Source organism: Papaver somniferum, chromosome 6, assembly GCF_003573695.1.
Source record: "Papaver somniferum cultivar HN1 chromosome 6, ASM357369v1, whole genome shotgun sequence".
Classification (NCBI taxonomy): Eukaryota; Viridiplantae; Streptophyta; class Magnoliopsida; order Ranunculales; family Papaveraceae; genus Papaver; species Papaver somniferum.
The window spans coordinates 106,769,731-106,794,366 of NC_039363.1; the positions used below are offsets into that span (position 1 = coordinate 106,769,731).

Sequence of the window (24,636 nt, forward strand, 5' to 3'; positions counted from 1 at the left end):
TAGATGTACAAATTATAGGTTTGTGAAAATAATTTAATCCATGTAGTAATACAGTTGGATCCTAGTAAACCTAAGGATCTTATCTCTTTCATGTATGGCTCAACTTACTCTAAACCTAAGAAAACTCAGTGGAACTTCTTTGCTGATTTTAGTAATGATGTTAGACAACCTTGGATTATTTTGGGGGACCTAAATTTTCATTTAGATAAGCATAATAACATTTCTGATAGATGGGTTCAGAATAAAGCTAATGATGCAGATTTATTTGATATTGGTTATGAAGGAAGAGACTACACTTGGACTAGTAACTCTTTCGGTACTGGTAGTAGGAAAGAAAGATTAGATATGGCTTTATGCAATAATAATTGGGCTCTTTCCTTTTCTTATGCTAAATTAATTCATTTGAATTTCATTGCTTCTGATCATTGTCCTGTTCTTCTCATAACTGATCCTATTCCCAAACATCTTTGGAGACCTTTTAAGTTTTTTAGAACTTGGATAAGTCAAAATGGTTTTAAAGATCAACTTGAACACTCTTGGAATGTCGATTTTCAAGGAAGTCCTTCTTTTAAATTGAAACAAAAACAGCATAGTGCTAGAATAACTTTATCTCAATGGAATATGATGGAGTTTGGTGATATTCATAAGAATGTCAAAAATCTTCAAGATGCTCTTGACTCTACTCAAAAAGAAACCTATTCTGACACACAACATGATAGAGTGAAGTATCTTACTAATGAACTTGAAAAATGGTATAAAATTCAATCTGAATTTTACAGGGAGAAGTCTAGAGATAAAACTGGTCTGGATTTGGATAACAATACTAGATATTTTCATACCATGGTTAATAAGAGAATGCATTCTAATACTATTAATGTGCTATGTGATTCAAATGGGAATTGGTTAAAGGAAAGAAATGATATTAGTAATTTTCTTACTGCTCATTTTAGTACTGTCTCTAATACTTATAATCCTATTTACTCTGGTGGTGATTTTGATGTTATTTCTAGTGTCATTACTGAGGCTGATAATGCTGTTTTAAATATGATTCCTACTGATACTGAAATTGAGAATGTTGTTAAAAGCATGCCTTCTTGGAGCTCTCCTGGACCTGATGGTTTTCAGGCAGGTTTTTATCAAACCCAGTGGCAGATTGTTGGTAAGGATGTTATCGAAGTTGTTAAGAGGTTTTTTCAATATGGTCACATGCCTAGGAGTCTTAATAAGACTTATATTTCACTTATCCCTAACAGCGCGTTTGGTTCAAGGAATTGGATTCCTGGTAATCCAATTCCGGGGGAATGTGACCAATTCCTTGAACCAAACGGTCCAAACCAACTCCATGTAATTGAGAATTTTGATTCCTAGGAATCCAATTCCCCCCAAAATAATTGATTTCCATTGCATTGGTCTAGTAGTGCAATGGAATTGGATTCCAACGTAAAAACACAAAAAATTGGATTACCTCAACCAAACGCTAATTTTTTGGAATTGAATCCAATTCCAGGGAATTCAATTACAAGAATTGGATTACCCCATAATTGAATTCCTAGGACTCCAATTCTTCCAACCAAACAAGGTGTAAGTGTAAAAGTCCTAAAATTCCATCTGAATTTAGACCAATAGGTTTGTGCAATGTTTCTTACAAGATTATTTCTAAAATCTTAGCTAATAGAATAAAACCTTTTCTGAAAAACTTGTTTCTCCTTATCAGGCTGCCTTTGTACCAGGAAGGGAAATTCATGACAATATTATTATTGCTCATGAAATGACCCATTATATGAAGCATAAAGAAGGTTATAATGGTACTATGGCTATTAAACTGGATCTGTCCAAGGCTTTTGACAGACTTGAATGGAAATTTCTCAACAATGTTTTGCTAACATTTGACTTTAATACTGATTTCTGTAATCTGATAATGCAATGTGTTACTACTACCAGTATTAGCGTTTTGTTGAATGGGTCACCCTGTGAACAATTTGAGACAACTAGAGGTATTAGACAAGGAGATCCTATATCTCCCTATCTCTTTATACTAGCCAATGAATACCTCTCTGGATCTTTGTTAGTTGCTGAGAATCACAAAATCATAACTGGTGTCAAGGTTTCAAGGAAGGCTCCTCCCATTTCTCAGTTGCTTTTTGTTGATGACATTCTTATTTTTGAACAAGCTAATATGCAGCATGTTAATGATATCCTTAAGATTTTAGAGAATTTTGGTACTTTATCTGGTCAAATGCTTAACTTTAACAAATCTTGTGTCTATTTCAGCCACAATCTCAGTCCTGGCTACTGTGAATTTCTTGCTAGAGCTCTTAATATGTCCACTGTTTCAGATTCTGAGAAATATTTGGGTGCTCCTCTGTTATTAGGACATTCTAAGGTGAAATCTTTTGATCCCATTGTGCAATCCTTTGAAGCTAGACTTAAAAATTTTGTAAGTATCACTGAGAATCAGGCTGGTAGGTCTACTTTAATTAAATCTGTGCTGAATTCTTTACCTACATACCAAATGGGATGTTTTAAGATTCCAACTACTCTGATTGATAAGCTGGATTCTCTTCAACTGAATTTTTGGTGGGGGAATAAGACGGGTAAGGGTATTAAATTTATCTCTTGGGATAGTATTAATAAGTCCAAGGAACAAGGTAGCTTAGGATTTAGAGATCTGGAGAACTTTAATATTGCACTCATTTATAATTTAATCCGGAAAATTGTCACTGAGGAAGATGAATTATGGGTTCAGATCTTAAGTGCTATGTACTTTAAAGATTGTAGTATACTTCATTTGGACAAACTTAATGAAAGTTTCTCTTGGATATGGAGGGGTATTTATAGGTGTATTGGGATCATTAAGGATAACAATTTTTGGTCTATTGGTTGTGGTACTAAAACTAAAATTTGGTTAGACTGTTGGGTGGTTGGTTTAGATCATCCTCCTATCCCTGCTACTGGACTTGTGAATACTTTTTCTTTTGTTTATGTCTCTGATCTGTTTATGGAAAATACTAAGTCTTGGAATGTCCATTTGATTTACTACCTTTTTACTGAGGAATGTGCTAAAACAATTCTTGCTATGAATGTGCCATTTGATGGTAATGATAAACTTATCTGGTTACCAGATAGAAGAGGTCAATTCTCTGTTAAAAGTGTATACAATGTGATTACTAAAAATACAAATTTTTCTGCAGGAACAACTGTTGTCTCAGCTCAGGTTTGGAAATCTATTTGGAATGTTAAACTTCCTCATAAAGTTAAATTGTTCACATGGAAATGCATTAGGGATATAATACCAACTAGGGATAAGCTTTTTAGATATAAGAATGGAATAGATCTCCACTGCAGTTTATGTAATCATGTTGCTGAAACTAGTGATCATCTTTTTATTAACTGTCCTTATGCAAGATCTATCTGGTTAGCAGTAAATATTAATGTGAGCACTGTGATAGCACAACGTGGTACTTTTAGAAACTGGGTTATGTCCTGGTTCTCTGCAGGTGCAAACTTTGTTTTTGGTTCTGGTATTACAAGGGAAGAAATTAACAAAACACTTATGGCCACTGTTTGGACCATATGGAAAGATAGGTGTGCCAAAGTTTTTGATGATAAGAATCCTGATAGGTCTATTTAAGTGGCAAGGATTAATGATTTAACTATTTTGAATTGTTCTTCTTCAAATGGTATTGCAAATCCCCTGCAGGTTCAAAGATGGCTACCTCCTAACGATGGTTATTCGAAAATTAACTTAGATGCATCATTTCAGAAACTGCATTCTCAAGGTGGAATTGGACTAATTATTAGGAATTTTGCAGGTGCCTGCTTTGGAGTCCAAGGGGAATACATTAATGGAGGAATGAAGCAGGGAATTGAAGTGGAGGAGGTTGAGTGCAGAGCAATGTTAGCAGCTGTCACTTTAGCAAGAGAAAAAAATCTTAATAAAATAGTTTTTGAGAGTGATAGTGAGGTAGTTGTGAAGTCAATCAATGAGCAGATCTCTTATGTTCATTGGATGAACCAGCATTTTATTTTTGATATTTCGTTTTACTTGGTAGCATTAGGCACTGGAAGTGTAATTCAGTCAGAAGAGATGCTAATGATGTTGCCGATAAACTAGCTAAAAGAACTAGAGTCACTAAGACTCGGTTTGTTTTGCAGTCGGATTTTCCACCTCACATAAAAGGCTGGATTGATCGGGACAACAATGTAACACATTAATCTCTCAATAAAAGAATTTTTTGCATCAAAAAAAAATCTTGTGTAGTTAGTTAAAAGAAAAAGTAAAAAGTAGATGTTTCAAATCCCATCAAAACACAAAAACAAAAAGATAAAAAACAAAACATATAGATAAACCACATGGAAAACATGGTTTTGACTTGTACTTGCTAGCAAATTCGCCAAGTTCATCTTTTAATATCCTTTATAATTAAGAGTAATTGGTTCATTTTCAATCACTTCTGCCTTCTCGTTAATCACAAAACCATCTCTCTGTAATGGCATTCATAGCCAACGTAAAAATCAGCTTCTTTCTTGTCTTAATCTGTTTTGTAACCTTTTCTTCTTTGCATACAACAACAGAAGCGTGTCATACAACTGATAGAGTAGCTCTGCTTGATTTCAAGAGTAAAATCAGTGAAGATCCTTATGGACTATTACAAACGTGGAATCAATCCACTGATTGTTGTACCAAATGGGAAGGTATCGGTTGTGATTCCAACGGTCGTGTGGTGCGTCTTGTACGCACTGGCGGATATTTCCGATATCAAGGCGACTTTGAGTTCATGATCGGAACTATTTCTCCCTCATTAAGTGAACTCGAGTTTCTCAGCTGGTTAAACCTTGGTGGCCACAAGCATTTAACCGGAACGATCCCCCCGGAGCTTGGGAAGTTATCACACCTTACTACTCTATACCTCTATGACAACAAACTAGAGGGTTCAATTCCGGCATCATTTCAAAATCTTCACAAACTCAAATTTCTGCAACTCAACGATAATCTTCTATCAGGTACAGTTCCCGCAAATTTATTTCAACATATGTCTTCTCTTTCGCAGCTTGATTTATCCAAAAATCAGTTATCTGGCAGAATTCCATCATCAATTGGTAAACTAGTTTCACTGCAGACTCTAGATTTCAAGCAAAACAAGTTCTCAGGCAGTATACCAACTGCAATCGGTTTCCTGAAGAAATTGAGTTATTTAACCTTATCGAACAACCAGATTTCCGGTTGCATTCCAAGTTCAATTTCCGAACTAAAATCTCTTAACGTTGTTTACTTATCAAATAACAAACTTACCGGTATCCCGGCATTTCTGAGTAATACCGCGCCGCTTGAGGTTTTGATGCTTGATAACAACATGTTAACAGGCAATTTACCTGACAGTCTTGGTAATCTTACAAAACTTATTACTTTATCTGTAAAAAACAACCGTCTTACAGGTAAGATTCCTTCAATTTAAGCAATCTAGTCTATCTTCGAACTCTCGACCTCTCTACAAATGGTTTGTCTGGTTCAATTCCTCCAGCAGTAATAAACATTCGGAACCTCATGCAATTTAATGTGTCCTACAACAAGTTGACAGGGAAAATTCCTCCCCACAAGAGAAATATCCTGCTTCTTCTTTCGAGGGCAACTCTGGCTTATGTGACTCTCCACTTCCTTGTAAAACTGCTTTTGCATCTTTCTGATTGTTCCGTTTGTTTAGATAATAACAATAATCAAGAACTTAATATAAATTTGTTTTGCTTTATTACCAGATGTCTTACTAATTAATTATCTCGTGCTTAACAGTCATCATTCTCACCATGTAAATGCATATGACGATAATGATTAAATATATTATCTTCACACATTTAGTTACCCAATGTCTTACAACAAGTATCTGATGATAAAACTTAGCGAGTGTCCTGACATATCCAGCTAGTACGGCAGGAGGCTTATGATTAGGGGTGAGCAAAAAGTCTAGAACCGCGGATTTCATCCGTATCCGTCCGTAAAATTGCGGGTAAAATTCAACCCGCAAGATCTTTGGGCCGGACACAGGTGGGATTCTCAAAATCGCAAATTTTAACGGTTTGGTGGTGGTTGGACTTTGAAATCCGCATATTTAACCGCACCGTAGAAGATTAATAGAAGTATCAAGTTCTGCATCAATAACAATAGAACGGTGGTATTAATACGAATAATGTCAAAACCAACAATACCAAAAAAATTCACCACATTGATTGAAAAATTTAGATTCTAGAAAACTATTCCCCTTTAACGTATCGTGTTTCTCAGTGGGTGAATTCTTCCACAAATTGATACATTTAGTACTAATATTGAATAAACCGAGATACTAAGAAGAAGACATAAGGGATCCACAAGAGTTGTTGATACAGTAGTGTGGATCAACTATGAGAGTTGACAGAATATGGTTGGATCAACTGGTACAGTTGATATGAAGTAAATGGATCAATAAGAGTTGTTGACGCATGGTACAGTATTTAGAAGTTTACTTAGGTTGCAAGTATTACTGGTTTTAGAGTTTGTTTACGTGAGTAATTTCTAGAAGAGTCTTTGTTAGAGTTTGATTATGTAACATGTTAGGAAAGTGTTTATTACTTGCGAGTCAAGTTTGTAAACATATAAATAGGCTGTTAAGCCGTGAGTTTTAATTACATCAATTAACAGAAGTACTTGTTTGAGTTTAGTTTTGTGTTCTTTTAAGTCTTTGATATCAGATTTTCTTTATCAAGGTATTCATGAATCTTTCGTGGATAGAGTTATCTACATTAAAGATGCGAAAAGAGCATGGGATGGATTGATAAGCTATTACACAGGATCTGACAAGGCAAGAAGGTTAGATTACAAACTTTGAAAAGAAAATATGAATTACTGCAGATTGAGATAACTGAAACAATATCAGAGTTTTTCTCAAAGACAATGAATCTTGTCAATGAGATGAAAGCTAATGGTGATACCGTAGAAGATTCAGCCATTGTAAAAAAGATATTAAGAAGCTTGCTTGAGAAGTTTGAATCAAAGGTTACCGCTATAGAAGAATGCAATACGGTTGAAACCATGACTCTTAATGAGTTATTGGGTTCATTACAAGCTTATGAACAAAGATTTTAGAAAAAACAGATGCTACAAAACAAGTTGAAGAGGCACTTCAAAGTCAAGTCAGTTGGAGAAGAAATCAAGGAAAATCTAATGCTGGAGGTTCTCAAGGAGGATATAATAATGGAGGAAGATCAAATAATGGGAGTTATCGAAAGCCATTTCATAGATCAAAGATACAATGTTATAATTGTGGAGATTTTGGACACATTTCTACTGAGTGTTCAAAACCAAGAAAGACAGTTGCTAATAACTATAAAGCAAATTTCAAAGCTAATATTGCTGAAAGTCAAGAAGAAGAAGAAACAGAAGAGCAGAAGACTGAAAACATGTTACTAGCATGTCATACAGCAGAAGAACAACCTCAACTTAAGTGGTACTTGGATACAGGTTACAACAATCATATGGGTGGTAGAAAAGATTTGTTTGAAAGCTTGGATGAGTCTGTAAGATCCACATTGAAGTTTGGAAATAGTTCAACTATTCCAGTTATGGGAAAAGGAAGAATATGAATTGTTCTCAAGAATGGTTCTAAAGCTTATATCATGGATGTATTTTATGTTCCAGGTTTACATCAAAACTTGCTAAGTATGGGTCAATTATCTGAAAGAGGATATTCTATGAATATTTACAATGGTTTATGCTTCATCAAAGATAGAAGAAGAAGATTGATAGCAAGGGTGGAGATGACTAAAAACAGACTATTTCCTTTAAACATTCAACATCAAAAAGAAAGATGTTACAATAGCAATGTTCATAATGATACTTGGTTATGGCACAAGAGAATGGGACATGTGAACTTTAACAGTTTGCAAATTTTAGCAAATAAGGAGATGGTGTCAGGATTACCTTTCATTGAAATTCCAGAATCAAGATGTGAGAATTGTATCTTTGGCAAACAACATAGATATTCATTTCCAGTTAACAAAGCAAGAAGAGCTGAACAAAAGTTGGATGATTTGTGTGGTCCTATAGAAGTTACATCACATGAAGGTAATAACTATTTCATAACTTTCATTCATGACTTTAGTAGGAAAGCATGGGTATATTTGCTTAAACAAAAGAGTGATGTTTTTCATGTTTTTAGAAGTTTCAAAGCATATGCTGAGAAACAGATTGGTAAAAACATCAAGATATTAAGAATTGATAGAGAAACAAAATATATTGTTGTTGATAGTTTCATGGAAGAACATGGTATTCTACATCAACTAACAACAAGATATACACCTCAACAGAATGGTGCAGCTGAAAGAAAGAACATAACCATAATGGAGATGGCAAGAATTATAAGAAGAACAAAATATTTACCAAATTATAGGGTTATGCAGTTGATACAGCGGTATATCTACTTAACAGATTTCCTACAAATAGTTTGAATAACAAGACACCAGAAGAAGTATGGAGAGGAGTAAGACCAAGTGTATGACATCTGAGAATTTTTGGGTGTATTGCATATGCACATTTTCCAAAAGAATTGAGAAAGAATCTATATGATAAGAGTGAAAAATGTATTCTTGTTGGTTACAGTTCAGTGACTAAAGGATACAAGCTATATAACCTAGAAACTAGAAAGATAGTTATAAGTAGAGATGTGATATTTGATGAAGATTCACAATGGAATTGGAATAATGGATCAACAACCAATGTTGATCCTCATAACAATGGATCAACAAGGGATGTTGATCCACATAATATTGGATCAACAAGGAATGTTGATCCATCTACTGCTGTCAGAACAGTTCCAATTGTGGTTGAAGAAGAAGTACAAGCTCAAGACAATGTTGAAGAACAACATGAAGAAGCAAGAACTGAAGCAATAACACAACAAGAAAATACAAGACCAAGAAGAAAATATATCATACCTGCTAGGTTGAATGATTATGGTATATCAAGAGATGATGATGAAGTAGTGACTTTTGCACTATCTGAAGATTGTGATCCTGTAGCTTATGAAGAATCTTCCAAAGAACAAGGTTGGATTCAAGCCATGATTGAATAATTGGAGTCAATTGAGAAGAATAATACTTGGGAACTAACAACACTTCCACCAGGTAAGAAGCCTATTGGTGTTAAGTGGGTTTACAAAACAAAATACAAGTCAAATGGTGAAATGGAAAGACTGAAAGCAAGGTTAGTTGCTAAAGGTTATAGACAGAGACAAGGAGTTGATTATTCAGAAGTATTTGCACCAGTTGCAAGACTTGATACAATAAGAATGATCATTGCTTTAGCTGCACAAAAGCATTGGAAGATATTTCAGATGGATGTGAAGTCAACATTTTTGAATGGAGTATTGGAAGAAGAAGTTTATGTAGAGAAACCAGCTGGCTACATTATGGAGGGGAAGGAGAATCAAGTATACAAGCTAAACAAAGCTTTGCATGGTTTGAAACAAGCAACAAGAGCTTGGTATACAAGCACCAAGAGCTTGGTATACAAGAATAGATTCTTATTTTCTCAAGAAAGGTTTTACAAGATGTTCACATGAGCATACTCTATATTTGAAAGATGATACTCTTGGCAATCATATTATAATATGTTTGTATGTGGATGATCTTATATTTACTGGAAATAGTTCTAAGACGATCAACAAATTCAGGGAGGATATGGTGAAGGAGTTTGAGATGACAGATCTTGGTTTGATGTCATATTTTCTTGGTATTGAAGTACAACAAACTGAAAGAGGAATTTTTATTAATCAACAAAGGTATGATGAATGTATTTTGAAACGTTTCAAGATGGATAATTTTAATCCAATTTTAACACCAGTAGAAGAGATACTGAAGTTGTCAAAAGATGGATCAGGAGAGCTTGTGAACTCAACAGATTTTAAAGGTCTTGTTGGATGTTTAAGATACTTGACTGCTACAAGACCTGATATCATGTATGCAGTTGGGTTGGTTAGTAGGTTTATGGAATCTCCTAGACAATCACATTTACAAGCTGCAAAACGTATTCTGAAGTATGTAAAAGGAACAACAAGCATGGGAATCTTTTGTAGTGTCTCAGAAGATTCAAAGTTGGTTGGTTTCACTGATAGTGATTGGGTTGGAGATACAGAAGGTAGAAAAAGTACATCAGTTTATGGTTTTCAGTTGGGAACTGGTTTTTTCTCTTGGTCATCTAAGAAGAAACAAGTTGTTGCATTATCTACAACAGAAGCCGAGTATATAACTGCTAGCAATTGTGCTACACAGGCTGTATGGTTAAGAATGATGCTGAAATCATTATTCCAAGAACAAACAACACCAAAAAAATAGTTTGTGATAATAAGTCGACAATTTCACTAACTAAGAATCCTGTACTTCATCGGAGAAGTAAACACATTGATATTAAGTATCTTACATTAGAGAGATTGTCAGTAACAAGGAGATAGCTGTGGAGTTTGTTGAAACTGAAGAGCAAGTGGCAGATATTTTCACCAAGTCTTTGAAGTCTAACACTTTCATTTACTTGCGTGGAAAGTTGGGGATGATTAACAAAGAGTATCTTGGTTTAAGGGAGGATGTTGAATAATAAACCAAGATACTATTAAGAATACATAAGGGATCAACAAGAGTTGTTGATACAGTAGTATGGATCAACTATGCGAGTTGACAGAGTATGGTTGGATCAACTGGTACATTTGATATGAAGTAAATGGATCAACAAGAGTTGTTGACGCATGGTACTTTATTTAGAAGTTTACTTAGGTTGCAAGTATTCTGGTTTTAGAGTTTGTTTACGTGAGTATTTTCTAGAAGAGTCTTTGTCAGAGTTTGATTATGTTAGGAAAGTGTTTATGACTTGAGAATCAAGTTTGTAAACATATAAATAGGTTGTTAAGTCGTGAGTTTTAATTACATCAATTAAGAGAAGTACTTGTTTGAGTTTAGTTTTGTGTTCTTTTAAGTCTTTGATATCAGAGTTTCTAAAATGAATGTTTTGAGCTTACTCCTGTTAGTTGTAAATTTTAACTGTGTTGAAGCACCAAATTAAACCAAGTCCCAAGTAAACCAAATATGATACATAAACAAGTTGCATGAAAATACTGACCAGAGTTTGGGCCTTCTTTGTCATCAGTGACAATATATTGATGACCTTTCGGTTCAAACCAATCTCTGATCCCAAAACCATTTTCCACACAACCTAGAAAGTTTGGATTCATGGAAGGACAACAATAACTGTTTTCTTCGGCTATTGCTCCTTCTGAACAAAAAGTAAACAGTAAAGTACCAGTGGTAACTTTGGCTAAATCCGCGATTTATCCGCATTCGGCCCGCACATCCGCCGGTGATTGGGCCGGACACGGTTGGATTTTCTAAAACCGCAGCTTTGACGGTTTGGAGACGAGTGACACCTAATCCGCAACTGTCCCTCCGTTGCACACTCCTTCTTATGACAATATCTTGAATCCTTAGCATTCAAAGTTTTTCACATAATCCTATATTGAGGCTGAGATCGGCTGGGCTTTGGGGTTCATTAGATTCTAAAACCCGTCATGAAATAGTAATCCCTAAAACCCCTTATCCTAATATTTTTTTAATACCTAATGTTTCCTCAATTTGAGTAGTGCTAATTATAGTGATTAACTATTTTAATCACTATTAGTGAATGGATTAGACTAACCAAATGATTAATCTTTTGAAATTCAAAACTTATTTTTCTTTTTTTCCTTGATTTCGAAGAAGGAAAAGAACGAGGACGATTTTGATGAATTTTTTTTGAAATATTTTAAAGAAAAATGATGAAATTCTTGGTAAAAATATCGAGGAAGAACCGTATAATCAACTCTTAATAGCAATTTTATCAATTCAAATCCGTTTGACATTAGGGAATATTTATGAGTTTGTTGACGTTACGGCTGGGATAATTGGTCTATTTGCAGCAGTTTTAGAAACCTCATTTGCGGGACTCAATTCAAGTAATATTTTCCTTTTCGTACACTACAGTACATGCTAACACTCTAGAGCAATAAATATATTATGGGAAAAATATTATCTTAAGGGCACAGCCGGTGTATAGCAACGGTGTGCTGTTGCACATCTTGCCCAACTGGCCCCGAAGCCCAAAATTGTTAATATATTGGGTTTTTAAGCCCATTTTATAGTAATTGCACCCCCTAAATTTTTTTGCATCCCCAGAATTGCAAGAGCGGAGTCAAGAATTATGGGATGGGGTGCAAAATTTGCGATGGAAAGCACAAAATTCTTTTAGGGGATACAAAAAAAACAAAATTAGGCTTACATATATGAATTCTTTTTCTAATTAAACTAAAATAGGCTTTGGAACCAGCTGGGTAGGCAATTCCTTGCAATGGGCCGGCTCCGCCCATGCTTAGTTGGATCTGGAGCTCCGCCCCTCTTGATCGAGCCCTAAATAGTCACATTCAATGAGATGCATGAGCTGGTGTTTGTTGTATTACAGACATCAAGAATATTGCGTTCAACTACCCAGAAATTCAGTCTTCATATATATTTAATTAATAATTTTCGAGATCAATTCAAGATATCATAACATCATGGGAGGGTTTCACTTTTTAACACTTTCAGTAGATGACTTTCAATTGGCTATTAATGGCACTAGCAATGCACAGCCAATGTGTGTCGAACAACCATGTATAGTTAGTTAATAGAAAAAGTAAAAAGTAGATGTTACAATCCCATCAAAACAACAAAAAGAGAAAAAAAAACATATAGATAAACCACATGGAAAACATGGTTTTGACTTATACTTGCTACCAAATTCGCCAAGTGCATTTTTTAATATCCTTTATAATTAAGAGTAATTGGTTGATTTTCAATCACTTCTGCCTCTGTTAATCTCAAAACCATTTCTCTCTAATGGCAATCGTAGCCAACATAAACACAAGCAGTTCCCTTCTTGTCTTGATCTGTTTTTTTACGTTTCCTTATTTGCATACAATAACAACAGAAGCATGTCATACAACTGATAGAGCAGCTCTGCTTGATTTCAAGAGTAAAGAAATTTGGGTAATAAAGGTTTGAATTTCTCGCACAACAGTGACGAGCTTATCTTCATTGAACTATATTTATAGTAGTTACATTACAGGAAGTTACAAAGATCCGTATACATAGCTAGTCAAGCAAATAAGTATGAAGACTTAGTAAATATAGAGTTGTTATGCTATAAAGAAGGAAGACATATTCTAGATATACACGTATTTACAACAGCCAAGACTAGGTGCAGGATGTGATACTATACAACATTTTAATACCCTCCTCAAGTTGGAGAGGGAGAGCATGAACGGACGCCCAACTTGCCAACCAGTCGACCAAATTGTTGTGCTCCTAGTGGCTTGGTGAAAACGTCAGCGAGTTGATCAGAAGATGGGAGATACTTTGGCAAAATCAACCCGTTCAGTAACTTCTCACGAACAAAGTAGCAATCAATTTCTATGTGTTTCGTCCGTTCGTGGAAAACAGGATTTTGAGCAATGTGAATTGCAACTTGATTATCACAGGAGATGGTGATAGGTAAAGGACAAGGAATATAAAAGTCCTTGAAAATATAACGTAACCATTGAAGTTCAGCCGTAAGATTGGCCATGTCACGATATTCATCTTCAGCGGAAGAGCGAGCAATAGTGGGTTGTTTCTTTGATTTCCATGAAATAGGACTAGAACCTATGGAAACAAAATAGCCTGTAGTAGATCGTCTAGTAAGTGGACATCCCGCCCAATCCGAATCAGTGTATCCATATAATGAGAGTACACTGGAAGAAGAGAGAAAAATACCATGTCCAGTTGTACATTTGAGATAATGAAGGACACAGTGAGAAGCATCAAGATGAGTTGTACGTGGATGCTGCATAAATTGGCTTAACTAATTGACCGCGTATGTTATGTCAGGACGAGTGACAGTGAGGTATAAAAGGTGATCAATTAGACGACGAAAAGAGCTTGGATCGGTTAAAACTTTTCCATCTGTAGGAAGCAATTTAATATGCGTGTCCATGAGAAAAGATGAAACACGAGCTCCAGTGAGACCTGAGTCCTTTAGAATATCTAGGACATATTTACGATGGAAGAGAAAAATACCTTTAGGAGATCGAGAGACTTCAATTCCTAAGAAATATTGTAAGCGACCAAGATACTTAATAGAAAAATGAGAGGCAAGACGTGATTTAAGGGAACAAATGAAGGTATCATCTGTGCCAGTGATGATGATATCGTTTACATAGACGAGAACGAAAATAGAGGTAGAACCTCGATGATATGTGAAGAGAGAATTATCACATAGAGATTTTGTAAAGCCTTCAACTAACAAAACCGAAGAAAGTTTGGCAAACCATTTCCTAGAGGGTCATAGAGAGATTTATTAAGGCGAAAAACTTTAGACTCACATTTGCGAGCTAAACCAGGAGGTATTGTCATGTAAATTTATTCATCCAAATCGCCTTGAAGAAATGCATTGTTGACATCTAACTGATGGAGAGACCAACCTTTGATTGCTGCAATGGACAATAAAACAAGAACGGTGACAAGCTTAGCTACAGGTGCAAAACTATCACAATAATCAATACCTTCTTGTTGAGTATAACCCTTTGAAATAAGTCGAGCCTTGTAACGTTCAATGGTTCCATCAGAATTAAACTTAATTTTGAATACCTACTTGCATCCAATTGTCGTCTTACCAGGTGGTAAATCAACCTCAATCCAAGTATTATTTGCTTGCAAAGAAAGAATTTCCTTGGCCATAGCTGCTCGCCACTTAGGACATTTAATGGCTTGAGAAAATGATTTTGGCTCATCTGTGAGAACAACAACATCCAAAAAAGCTTTGTGAGTTGGGTTAAATGTATCAAATGATAGATAATCAGTCATGGGATAGACTGATGTAGAGTTACATGTGGTGGCAGCACAATGATAATCTTTCAAGTATCCAGGAGGATTCCGGGAACGAGATGGCCTAGGAGCCACATTAGTGGCTGGAATCTCAGTTGAATGAGATGGAATTACATCATATGTAGGATGTATTGAGGACGGTACATTGAAAACAGATACTGGCGTTTCAGTAGTAGTTGGTGAAACTTTCGCAGAAGACTCTTCAGAGATGGAGTGACCACGTGGAGAAGCTGGCAAGTCAGATATGCCGGGACCCCGTGGAGCTGGTGACTCAGCAAAAAAATTCTGAGTGGAGGTACCACGTGAAGCAGGAGATACTAAATGTGAGGAAAGTGCTGAGTCAGCGAAATCCTGAGTAGCAGGATTGACATGCTGTGAAATTGATGCCTGGGATTTGTCAGACCGAAACAAAGGTTGGGAAACTGACGCCTGGGAATTGTCAGACGTAAACAAAGATGGAGATGGAGATGAGAAAATAGGATCAAAATCAATGTACTCATACTGTGGAACAGGTACAGAGAAAGACTAACAACATCACGAAAAGGGAAAGTACTTTCATGAAACACAATATCTATGGAATTATAGATGGATTTTGATTCCAGATCATAAATAGAGTATCCCTTTTGACCATAAGGATAACCAATGAAGATGCCAGGCTTGGCATGTTGATCGAATTTGTGAGAAATTCTAGTATTTCTTGCAAAACAAAGGCATCCAAATACACGCAAGGATGAGTAATCTGGATGTTTATGCAATAGCATTTCATGAGTCTTATGAGATAACACGGGAGTTGGTAACTTGTTGATAATATAAGTATCAGCAATTATACATTCACCCCAAAAACGAAGTGGAAGATTAGCCTGAAAACGCAATGCTCTAGCTAAATTGAGCAAATGCCGATGTTTCCTTTGAACAATGCCATTTTGTTGCGGAGTATACACACAACTAGTTTGATGTAAGATTCCATGTTGGTGAAACCATGATTGAAGTTCATTGGATTTGAACTCGGATCCATTATCAGACCGGAAAGTCTGGAGTTGAGGAATGATCAACGAATTAATACCGGATGAGATGGTAGAGATCTTTCGACCAAATTGTTTGATAACAAATTTGAAAAAATAATGAAGATATTTTAAATTTTCTGACTTGGCTTTCATAAAAAAAAACCCAAGTGAAGCACGAATAATCATCTTCAATTGTCAAAAAATATTTAGCACCAGTCATAGAGGGAGTTGAAAAAGGTCCCCATATGTCAGCATGAATCAATTAGAATGGATTTTTAGACAAAGAAATACTTTTATTAAATCTAAGACGAGTCTGTTTAGCCCGAGGGCATACATCACAGTCATGACTACATGAAGAACTAATGAAAGGGAAATTACGAGATAAAAACTTAAAGCAATCCACACTCGGATGCCCTAGACGACAGTGCCATTTATCAAAAGGCTTATTTGCAGCTAAAGATAAAGAAAATGGTTGAAAACAAAAGTGATATAGGCCTGCCACTTGCTTACTCCATCCAATCACTTTGGTGGTTTAACGATCCTGAAACACACAAGATTCGTGTGAGAACTGAATACAACAATTAGATGTGCTGGTTAGTTTGATAACGGAGATTAAGTTGAACTTAAAACTCGGAATATGAAATACATTTAACAATTGAATTTTAGGAGATAAATTCACAGTGCCAATGTGTGTCACAGAGGTATGTGTACCATCTGGTAGCTAGACAGTGAGTGGTTTATTAACCATGAGATGAGATAAAAAAAGAGAAAGTGAAGAACAAATATGATGAGTTGCCCCACTGTCAATAATCCAAATATCATTAGAACAGGATAGAGACATACCAGCAAAATTGGCATATGGTGCCACATCAGTGCCATCGTTATCAGCTTCAAGAAGAGTTAAGAGGCGTGCATATTGAGCAGCGCTTATAGCCGGTGCAGCAGTCGGAGGTTGAGTGATAGCAGCAATCACATGAGGCTCTGAATCTCTTGGCTTGGGCAAGTCTTTTGGGTACCCATTAGGATTCCAACAAGTCTGCTTAGTGTGACCGTGTTTGTTGCAGTGGTCACAAAAAGGCCTCTGGCATTTATTGTTTCCAGGGTTTTGAAAAGATCTCGCCTGACGAGAATTGTAACTGCGAGATATATTCAGGGCAGCAGAATCCACAGCAGGAATGGAAGAAGAATTGAGTCCCTGCTGTTCTTCTTCCTGTCTTACATGATTATAGATTTTCGCAGGTGATGGCATTGGTTCCATAAGAAGAATCTGACTACGCAAGGCTGAAAAAAGATCATGTAAACCCTGCAAAAATTCAATGGAACGATCTTGATTGTGGTGATTCACATAGTTCTTACCTGCTCCGCATATGCAAGGCTCAATTGGTCGGAAAGCATCCAATTGATCCCAGAGTGATTTCAACCGAGTATAATACATGGCAACACTCAGGTTATCTTGTTTCAACAGAGCAATGGATTGTTTTAAAGCGTATAGCTTTGATGCATTGTGATGAGAAAATCTAGATTTGATATCTAACCACTGTTCATGTGCAGACGAGAAGTTCTGAGTGCTTGAACGGATTTCAGGATCCACTGAATTAGATATCCATCTACCTACTAAGTCATCACATCTCGTCCAGTGAGCGAGATCTGTTGCATTAGTAGGCTTTTTCACTGTTCCATCAATATATCCTGTTTTGCCTTTTGCACTTAGTGCCTTCATCATACCTCGACCCCAGGTGCAGTAGTTGTCACTTGTGAGCAAGGGAGAATAGATGAGTGATGTCAGATTATCAGAAGGGTGCACGTAGTAGGGACTGGTAGGGGATAAACCAGTATCCTTCTCTGGAATGACATTTGAAGGTTGAATTGGATCGCCTCCGTTAGTCATGATGATGATGTTGCAGATTTTTTTTTTTTAACCTAGCTCTAGATTACCATAAAGAAATTTGGGTAACAAAGGTTTGAATTTCTCGCACAACAATGACGAGTTTATCTTCATTGAACTATATTTATAGTAGTTACATTACAAGAAGTTACAAAGATCCGTATACATAGCTAGTCAAGCAAATAAGTAGGAAGACTTAGCAAATATAGAGTTGTTAAACTATAAAGAAGGAAGACATATTCTAGATATACACGTATTTACAACAGCCAAGACTAGGTGCAGGATGTGATACTATACAACATCTTAATAAAGAGTAAAATCAGTGAAGATCCTTATGGACTGTTACAAACGTGGAATCAATCAACTGATTGTTCTACCGAATGGGAAGGTGTGAGGTTGTGATTCCAACGGTCGTGTGGTACGTCTTGTACGCACTGGCGGATATTTCCGGTATCAAGGAGACTTCGAGTTCATGATCGGAACTATTTCTCCATCATTAGGTGAACTCGAGTTTCTCAGCTGGTTATACCTTGGTGCCCACAAGCATTTAACAGGCACGATCCCTCTGGAGCTTGGGAAGTTATCACACCTTACTACTCTATACCTCTATGACAACAAACTAGAGGGTTCAATTCCGGCATCATTTCAAAATCTTCACAACTTCAATTTCCTTTACCTCAATGATAATTTTCTATCGCGTACGGTTCCTACAAATGTTTTTCAACATATGTCTTCTCTTTCGCAACTTGTTTTATCCAGAAATCAGCTATTTGGTCGAATTCCATCATCATTTGATAAACTAGTTTCATTGCAGACTCTTGATCTACAGCAAAACTACTTCTCAGGTGGTATACCAAGTACAATTGGATTTCTTAAGAAACTGGCTTTCTTAAGAAACTGACTTTCTTAACCATATCTGACAACCAGATTTCTGTTTCCATTCCAAGCTCAATTTCCGGGCTAAAATCTCTTAAGGTTGTTTATTTATAAAATAACAAACTTACTACCGGCATTGATCGGTAATACTGTGCCGCTCAAGGTTTTGGCACTTGACAACAACATGTTAACAGGAAAGTTACCACAGTCTTGGTAATCTAACAAATATTTGGGCGGACCGACCGGAGAGTCCGAATGGCCCATAGGGAGGGAGTACCTTTTACGATCATTTTCTTTTGTCAAATGAAGCATAATACAAATGTCCAATCTAATAAAAAGATTGGATTTGGTTTTGGTGATAGTCTTTGGGAGATGGAAAACCCAAAATGTCCCCCTTCTAGTTTAATTATTATAACTCCTTATGTATCATATTTTTCAGGGGTATAATTGACAACTAAACTTTAATATAACATATTAAAAAATTTGTGCCTTGGAATTTTACAAATTTTACGTCATTGGAAAGGTTTCAAAAAAATCTACACAACAAGTACAATCAACATTATAAAATTTAGAATTTTTATGAAAAATTCGACAGTGTTTATACTTTTAAAATTTAATGCATAGCCATTATGTATGCATAGAAAAGATGCATAATACATGGGAAAAATTGATGCAAACCACCACAAAGGACGTATAGAAAATGGGATAAATTGATGCAAACCACCACAAAAGATGCATAAAAAATGGGAACATTTATGTAAACTACCATAAATTAGATGCATATCAATTTTAGTTTTATAACACAATTACGCATAACAGTGTTTCGTTTTTCTTCGGTCGGTCCTCCCCACCGTGGCAGCGGTGATCTAGTATTCGTTTATCTACACAAAACAACCGTCTTACGGATAAGATTCCTTCGAGAGCAATAAACTTTGCCAAACCCGTGCGATTTAATGTGTCCAACAACAAGCTGACGGGGAAAATTCCTCCCCATAAGAGAACATATCGTGCTTCTTCTTTCGAGGGCAACTCTGGTTTATGTGACTCTCCACTTGCTCCTTGTAAAACTGCTTTTGCATCTTTCTGATTGTTATGTTTGTTTAGCTGATAATAATAATGAAGAATGTATTATGTTTTGCTTCATTTATTTTCCCTTTCTCTTTTGCAAACTTGAGCCACGCGTCATGACCAGATGTTTTGTGTTTAAAAGTCATATTTTTCATCATGTAAATGTATATGGAGATAGTAAACACTCCCTCCGTACCACATGTATAGGAGGATGTGGCAATTTTTTTGGATTAAGAAAAGTACATTGAATTTATAATTTTCGATGTTTTTTCATGTTTTATCCTTCGTCCTGTTGATAACACAATTATCTATGCACCATAAATAAAGGTATATGTGGAAATATACATTTTAGAAATAGTATTCCGCCTATCTAATGAGCAAGGTAGTCAATATTGGTTGTACAGACCGATATTAAAGGTTTTTATAAGATATCGGAAAAAAAAAAACCTTTACGTACTGAAAATATCGGCGATACGAAGGAGAAACGATAAAAATGCATGTATCGTCCTGTACGCACCGATATATCGGTTTCACTTGTACACTGATAATATAGGTTTCACGTGTACCCTGATATATCACTAATGTATTTTTTCTTTTGCTTATGATTTCTTGAACTAAAAGTTCAAGAAAGTAACTCCACTAATTTAGCTAGCTTCATATATGATTATGGTGGATGTAATTACCGTAAATGTGATGTCGATGGGCTAACAGACATTCAATGTTTGGTTTCATTGTTGATAGTATGAGGCTCTAATCAACCACCTCTTATTTTGTAAGTTTGAAGTATGTTTACTACAGTTATTATTTTCTATTATGGTTATATCAATATATTTTTTGTTTGATGTATCGCATATAAAAATAGATATTATCATTTGTATAGGTGTATAGGACCTGACCGATACGATACTGATACACGATATTAACTACCTTGCTAATGAGACAAGAAAAATTCAAAATTCCCCCTGTAAAATTGGTAAGGGCTACAGAGGGAGTATATCATCTTCACACATTTTATTATCCAATGTCTACTAGTTAGCAATTCGAGGTACGGGAAATGTTCGGAACATGATACGTATGAGTATTATACGGATTCATAAAAGTCAAATTCGGTGAATGAGACGTGATTTGACAGTAATAAGAAACGACATACCTACGTGTATAATTCGTTTTAGAGATATGAATTCGTCATATTCCCTACGTCCCTATTTTACAGGCGGAGTTTAGAAATTTTTTAGTCACACTAGATAGGCGGAGTTCTAATTCCAATGATATTTTTTCCACATATACCCTTATTTATAATGCATGGGTATCATAACAAGTAAGTTAATGTCTCTTGTCTTGGGAATCAAATAAAGGGTAGAATAAGAGAAGTGATGGATATTTATGAAATCCATATTTTTCTTAAAAGAATTGGCAAATTCCACATATATATTGGGGACGGAGGGGAGTACAAAATTCGGCATATATTAACCTATTAAAAAATTATTTTTAATATAGTCTCTCTTTAAATATTATAATTTAATAAATGAAATGAACTATATATATGATATTTGCATTACAATCAGCAAATAACATGTATATTGGTGGTATTGGAATCAGATTGGTGTATGTAAAATTTTAAAAGTCAACAATTTAATAAAAATGATAATTTCGTGATGATGTGGAAAAGTATTATACTGGTGGTATGATTCAGTAGTTCGTAAATGCACGTATAATTCGTTTTAACTTTTAAACTGAAAATTCGCGAATTTAAGTCGGGGTTCCAGCTATACGTCTGATACATACGGATACGGACGGATTCGCGAACTTACTAACTAGGACTACATCTACAACAAGTGCGGTATCTGAGAAAACTTAGCGAGTGACACTAACATATCTAGCTAGTACGGCGGGAGACTTATTATAGTACTCCCTCTGTTTCAAAAAGACAGTTCGGTTTGACTTTGTCAAGATTAAGGAGACCGTGGTAGTTTACATTCCTACCCTTAATTTTCAATAAAAATGTTAGTAATAAAACTACCAAAAATTCTTATGGGATTGTAAATAGGAAATAACAAAAAAGAAAAAAGGGGAAAAATATTTGTAACCCTATTCATTAATTTTCCATATTAAAAACCCACCAATAAGATTCTATATATATATAGCCCATAACTAACAATAATAACATTTGGCTACAAAAGTAACCTTAAACTTAAATGAGGAAACTAATTCTTTTTTTTTTAATAGGAAAGAAGATACATTAAATAAATTAAATTAAATTAGATTTACATAAAAGGAATATTTTATGAGATCTCCAAACTCGTGAACGGAGATTCGATCCGCTGATCTTCTATTTGAGAGTTAGACTCCTGGCTAACTAGACTAACCCCTGATGGTTGAAAAAACTAATTCCATTTCTCCAATTTTTATTTAAAAATGCTATTCCCTTAAAAAGAACGCCTTTATATCTGTTTGACTATCGACGTAAATCACGCCATAAAATAACGTTATATTCCAACCATGTTATCTCGTTTTGTTTGTTTTTCATTCAAATACCAATAAAAATTCTGAAAGACAGTTTATCACCCATTATTTCCGGTGAAAATTAGATTATCAGTTTATCACCCATTGTTCCCGGTGAAAATTCATCTTTTCTCTAGAACTTGCACAATCCAGTTATCACAAAACCAGTTATCACCCTTGACTTAACGACGCACATTGGTTCTTATGCCTTTGGAAATGAATGATAATTTGATTTTTCAGCCGGGATAATTGGAGATTTCACATTATAACAATGAAAAAAATTAAAATTTTCACCTTAGAAATGGATGATAATTTGGTTTTCCCTTGGATATTAGGGTGATAGTTGAAGTTTTCACGTGAAACAAAAGTGAAGTTTGATCTTTCACATCCGACATACTTTAACATGTAATATTCTGGAGTCTTAAAGATGTTAATTCAGTGAGGAAAATGTAAATGAAAAACTAGCGGTACATATGAGTACAGAATCATCATTTTTTATTATCACGCATATTATCAACATTAAGCTGGTCGCTTCATATATGAAAAATGAAACACCGTAACTCACCGGTGAAATGAATCTTAAATGAAATTTCCACGAAGTAGTGTTAGTCGTGGTCCTAAACTATTAATAATTGCAATAAAGTACTAGCCACAAAAATGAAAACCCAGAGAATGCATGAAAAGGAAATCATCTAAAAATTTACATGGTATCATATCCCGTCTCAAGTTGCGGCCAGCATCAGAAACCCAGAACATCATTGTATCATTTTCCTGATCTATTCGTCCTCTCTGTCGTCTAACGCTTGAAAATGCACAATTTTGTTGATTGTGGGATTGTGGGAAGATGGTAGATGGAGAAAGAAGGATGACCTCTGAAGTGGGTTTGATGATCCTAAAATAGGGTGTTTTACTGAGTTCTCGGAGTTCCTTTGTTTGGGGAAGGGACGGTGATATTGGGTAATGAATCCTCTTCAAAGTTAATAATGACTTCAACACTCGTCTCTATCACCTGGTAAAAAATGAAAAATGAAAAATATCAGCTCAATCCTAAAAAGATTCATCCGTGAAAATTATAGAATTCACGGGCATGTGATAACAATAATTATCACATGTGATAACTGCAATTATCAGTGGCTTCAAAGTAACGCTGAGCGTAATAACCAGATGTTATCCTTGATCAAAACACAAACCCTAAAACGCATAAAAAAAACAAACGCCAATGCTAATATGATCACAACTTAACCGATTCATCAAACTCATATAATCACGAAAAAATTGTTTACCTGGTTATCAAGTTTTCCTCCAACTCGTTGCCAAACCCAAACGCTTAACTAAAGAGGTGAAGAAAATATAAGAGGTGAATAGTTTGACGATATTTAAAAGGAAAGAGAAAAGGAGAAACTGCCACCCAAAAAAAATGCCCACAAAATACGCCAATGACTAATTAATTTATTGACTGACTATAACTGAAATTACTTGTTCTTTTATTTCGCTTAATTTTGAGAAGGTTAATTTAGTCTAGCATAAAATATGAAAATTTAGATTCAAACTAAAACGATTAATCTTAACCGTATATCTTGTATTTTGGGCTACACATATATACAATCTTATCGAAGGATTTCTGGAAGAAAGAGACCCAAACTTGGGTTCCTCAGAAATTTCACTACCCTTGATTTACATTGCCTAATTTTTGTAGTCCATCGTGTTTGGTAAAAACAGAGATGAAAAGATTATAGAGAAAAGATGATGTTTGGAAAAAAAAAAGACGAAAAGATTATAGAGATAAAAGATTGTATACTTATGGAATATAACTTTTATAAGTAATTTAATTTGGAACCATATATATTGTCTTCAAAAAGGAATGAAGGATGTTTGTTACTTAATTATAAAGATTTTATTAATATTTTAGATTGGGTCTCATTAGAAAAGAATTTATAAGTATAAAAAACTTAAGGATATGTTAGAGAGTTCATTGGAAAAATATGACTATAAACAGAAGCTGGACACATTTTTAAAACAGACCAAAATGGAATAGAGGACGGTTTTTTTGAAACAGAGGGAGTATCTTGAATCCTTGATCTTAAGAAGGTTGGTATTTTGTGATCCATGACTCCATGTGCAACCAGTATATTGTCTTATTATCTATCAATGCATTCAATGTTTTTCACAGGCTAATGTTTGTTATATTAGGGACATAAACATCATGTCCAACTATCCAGGGAGTCATGCGTAAGTCAGGGAGACTTTTGAAAACAGCATGCAGTCATCTGCAAAAAACAAATGAGATATCGAGGGATTATTTTTCCTCAATTTGAATCCCTGAATCATTTTGTCATTTTCACCTTTCAACAGAAG

At 35.2% G+C, this 24,636-nt stretch overlaps 3 protein-coding genes and 1 long non-coding RNA gene across 4 annotated transcripts; 1 reads left to right on the plus strand and 3 right to left on the minus strand.

Annotated features, from left to right (window-relative positions):
- Window positions 1-4,399: 4,399 nt before the first annotated feature.
- On the plus strand, window positions 4,400-5,795 carry LOC113286009 (DNA damage-repair/toleration protein DRT100-like). Its single transcript, XM_026534734.1, has one exon. It carries the CDS (start codon window positions 4,491-4,493, stop codon window positions 5,454-5,456), a length of 966 nt encoding a protein of 321 aa, XP_026390519.1. The 5' UTR covers window positions 4,400-4,490; the 3' UTR covers window positions 5,457-5,795.
- Window positions 5,796-16,364: 10,569 nt separating this feature from the next.
- Window positions 16,365-17,229, minus strand: LOC113286412. The gene is made up of 2 exons (XM_026535038.1): window positions 16,794-17,229; window positions 16,365-16,491 (listed from the first exon to the last, which is right to left on the minus strand). Exons 1-2 carry the CDS (start codon window positions 17,206-17,208, stop codon window positions 16,457-16,459), a joined length of 450 nt encoding a protein of 149 aa, XP_026390823.1. The 5' UTR covers window positions 17,209-17,229; the 3' UTR covers window positions 16,365-16,456.
- A 13-nt stretch (window positions 17,230-17,242) lies between these two features.
- On the minus strand, window positions 17,243-17,838 carry LOC113291266. Its single transcript, XM_026540818.1, has 2 exons — window positions 17,307-17,838; window positions 17,243-17,253 (listed from the first exon to the last, which is right to left on the minus strand). The coding sequence occupies exons 1-2, from the start codon at window positions 17,836-17,838 to the stop codon at window positions 17,243-17,245; spliced, it is 543 nt and encodes a 180-aa protein (XP_026396603.1).
- A 4,917-nt stretch (window positions 17,839-22,755) lies between these two features.
- LOC113286010 lies at window positions 22,756-23,683 on the minus strand. The gene is made up of 2 exons (XR_003329056.1): window positions 23,565-23,683; window positions 22,756-23,290 (listed from the first exon to the last, which is right to left on the minus strand). It is a non-coding gene; the product is annotated as an uncharacterized LOC113286010 (long non-coding RNA).
- Between the last annotated feature and the right edge of the window lie 953 nt (window positions 23,684-24,636).

Excerpts from the sequence above, each read along its gene's own strand:
- LOC113286009 (XM_026534734.1), top strand. The coding sequence starts at position 4,491 with ATGGCATTCATAGCCAACGTAAAAATCAGCTTCTTTCTTGTCTTAATC.
- LOC113286412 (XM_026535038.1), bottom strand. The coding sequence starts at position 17,208 with ATGGAACCAATGCCATCACCTGCGAAAATCTATAATCATGTAAGACAG. Across the intron at positions 16,492-16,793 it reads ACCATATGCCAATTTTGCTG|GATCGTTAAACCACCAAAGT; the intron begins GTATGTCTCTAT and ends TGTGTGTTTCAG.
- LOC113291266 (XM_026540818.1), bottom strand. The coding sequence starts at position 17,838 with ATGACTAACGGAGGCGATCCAATTCAACCTTCAAATGTCATTCCAGAG.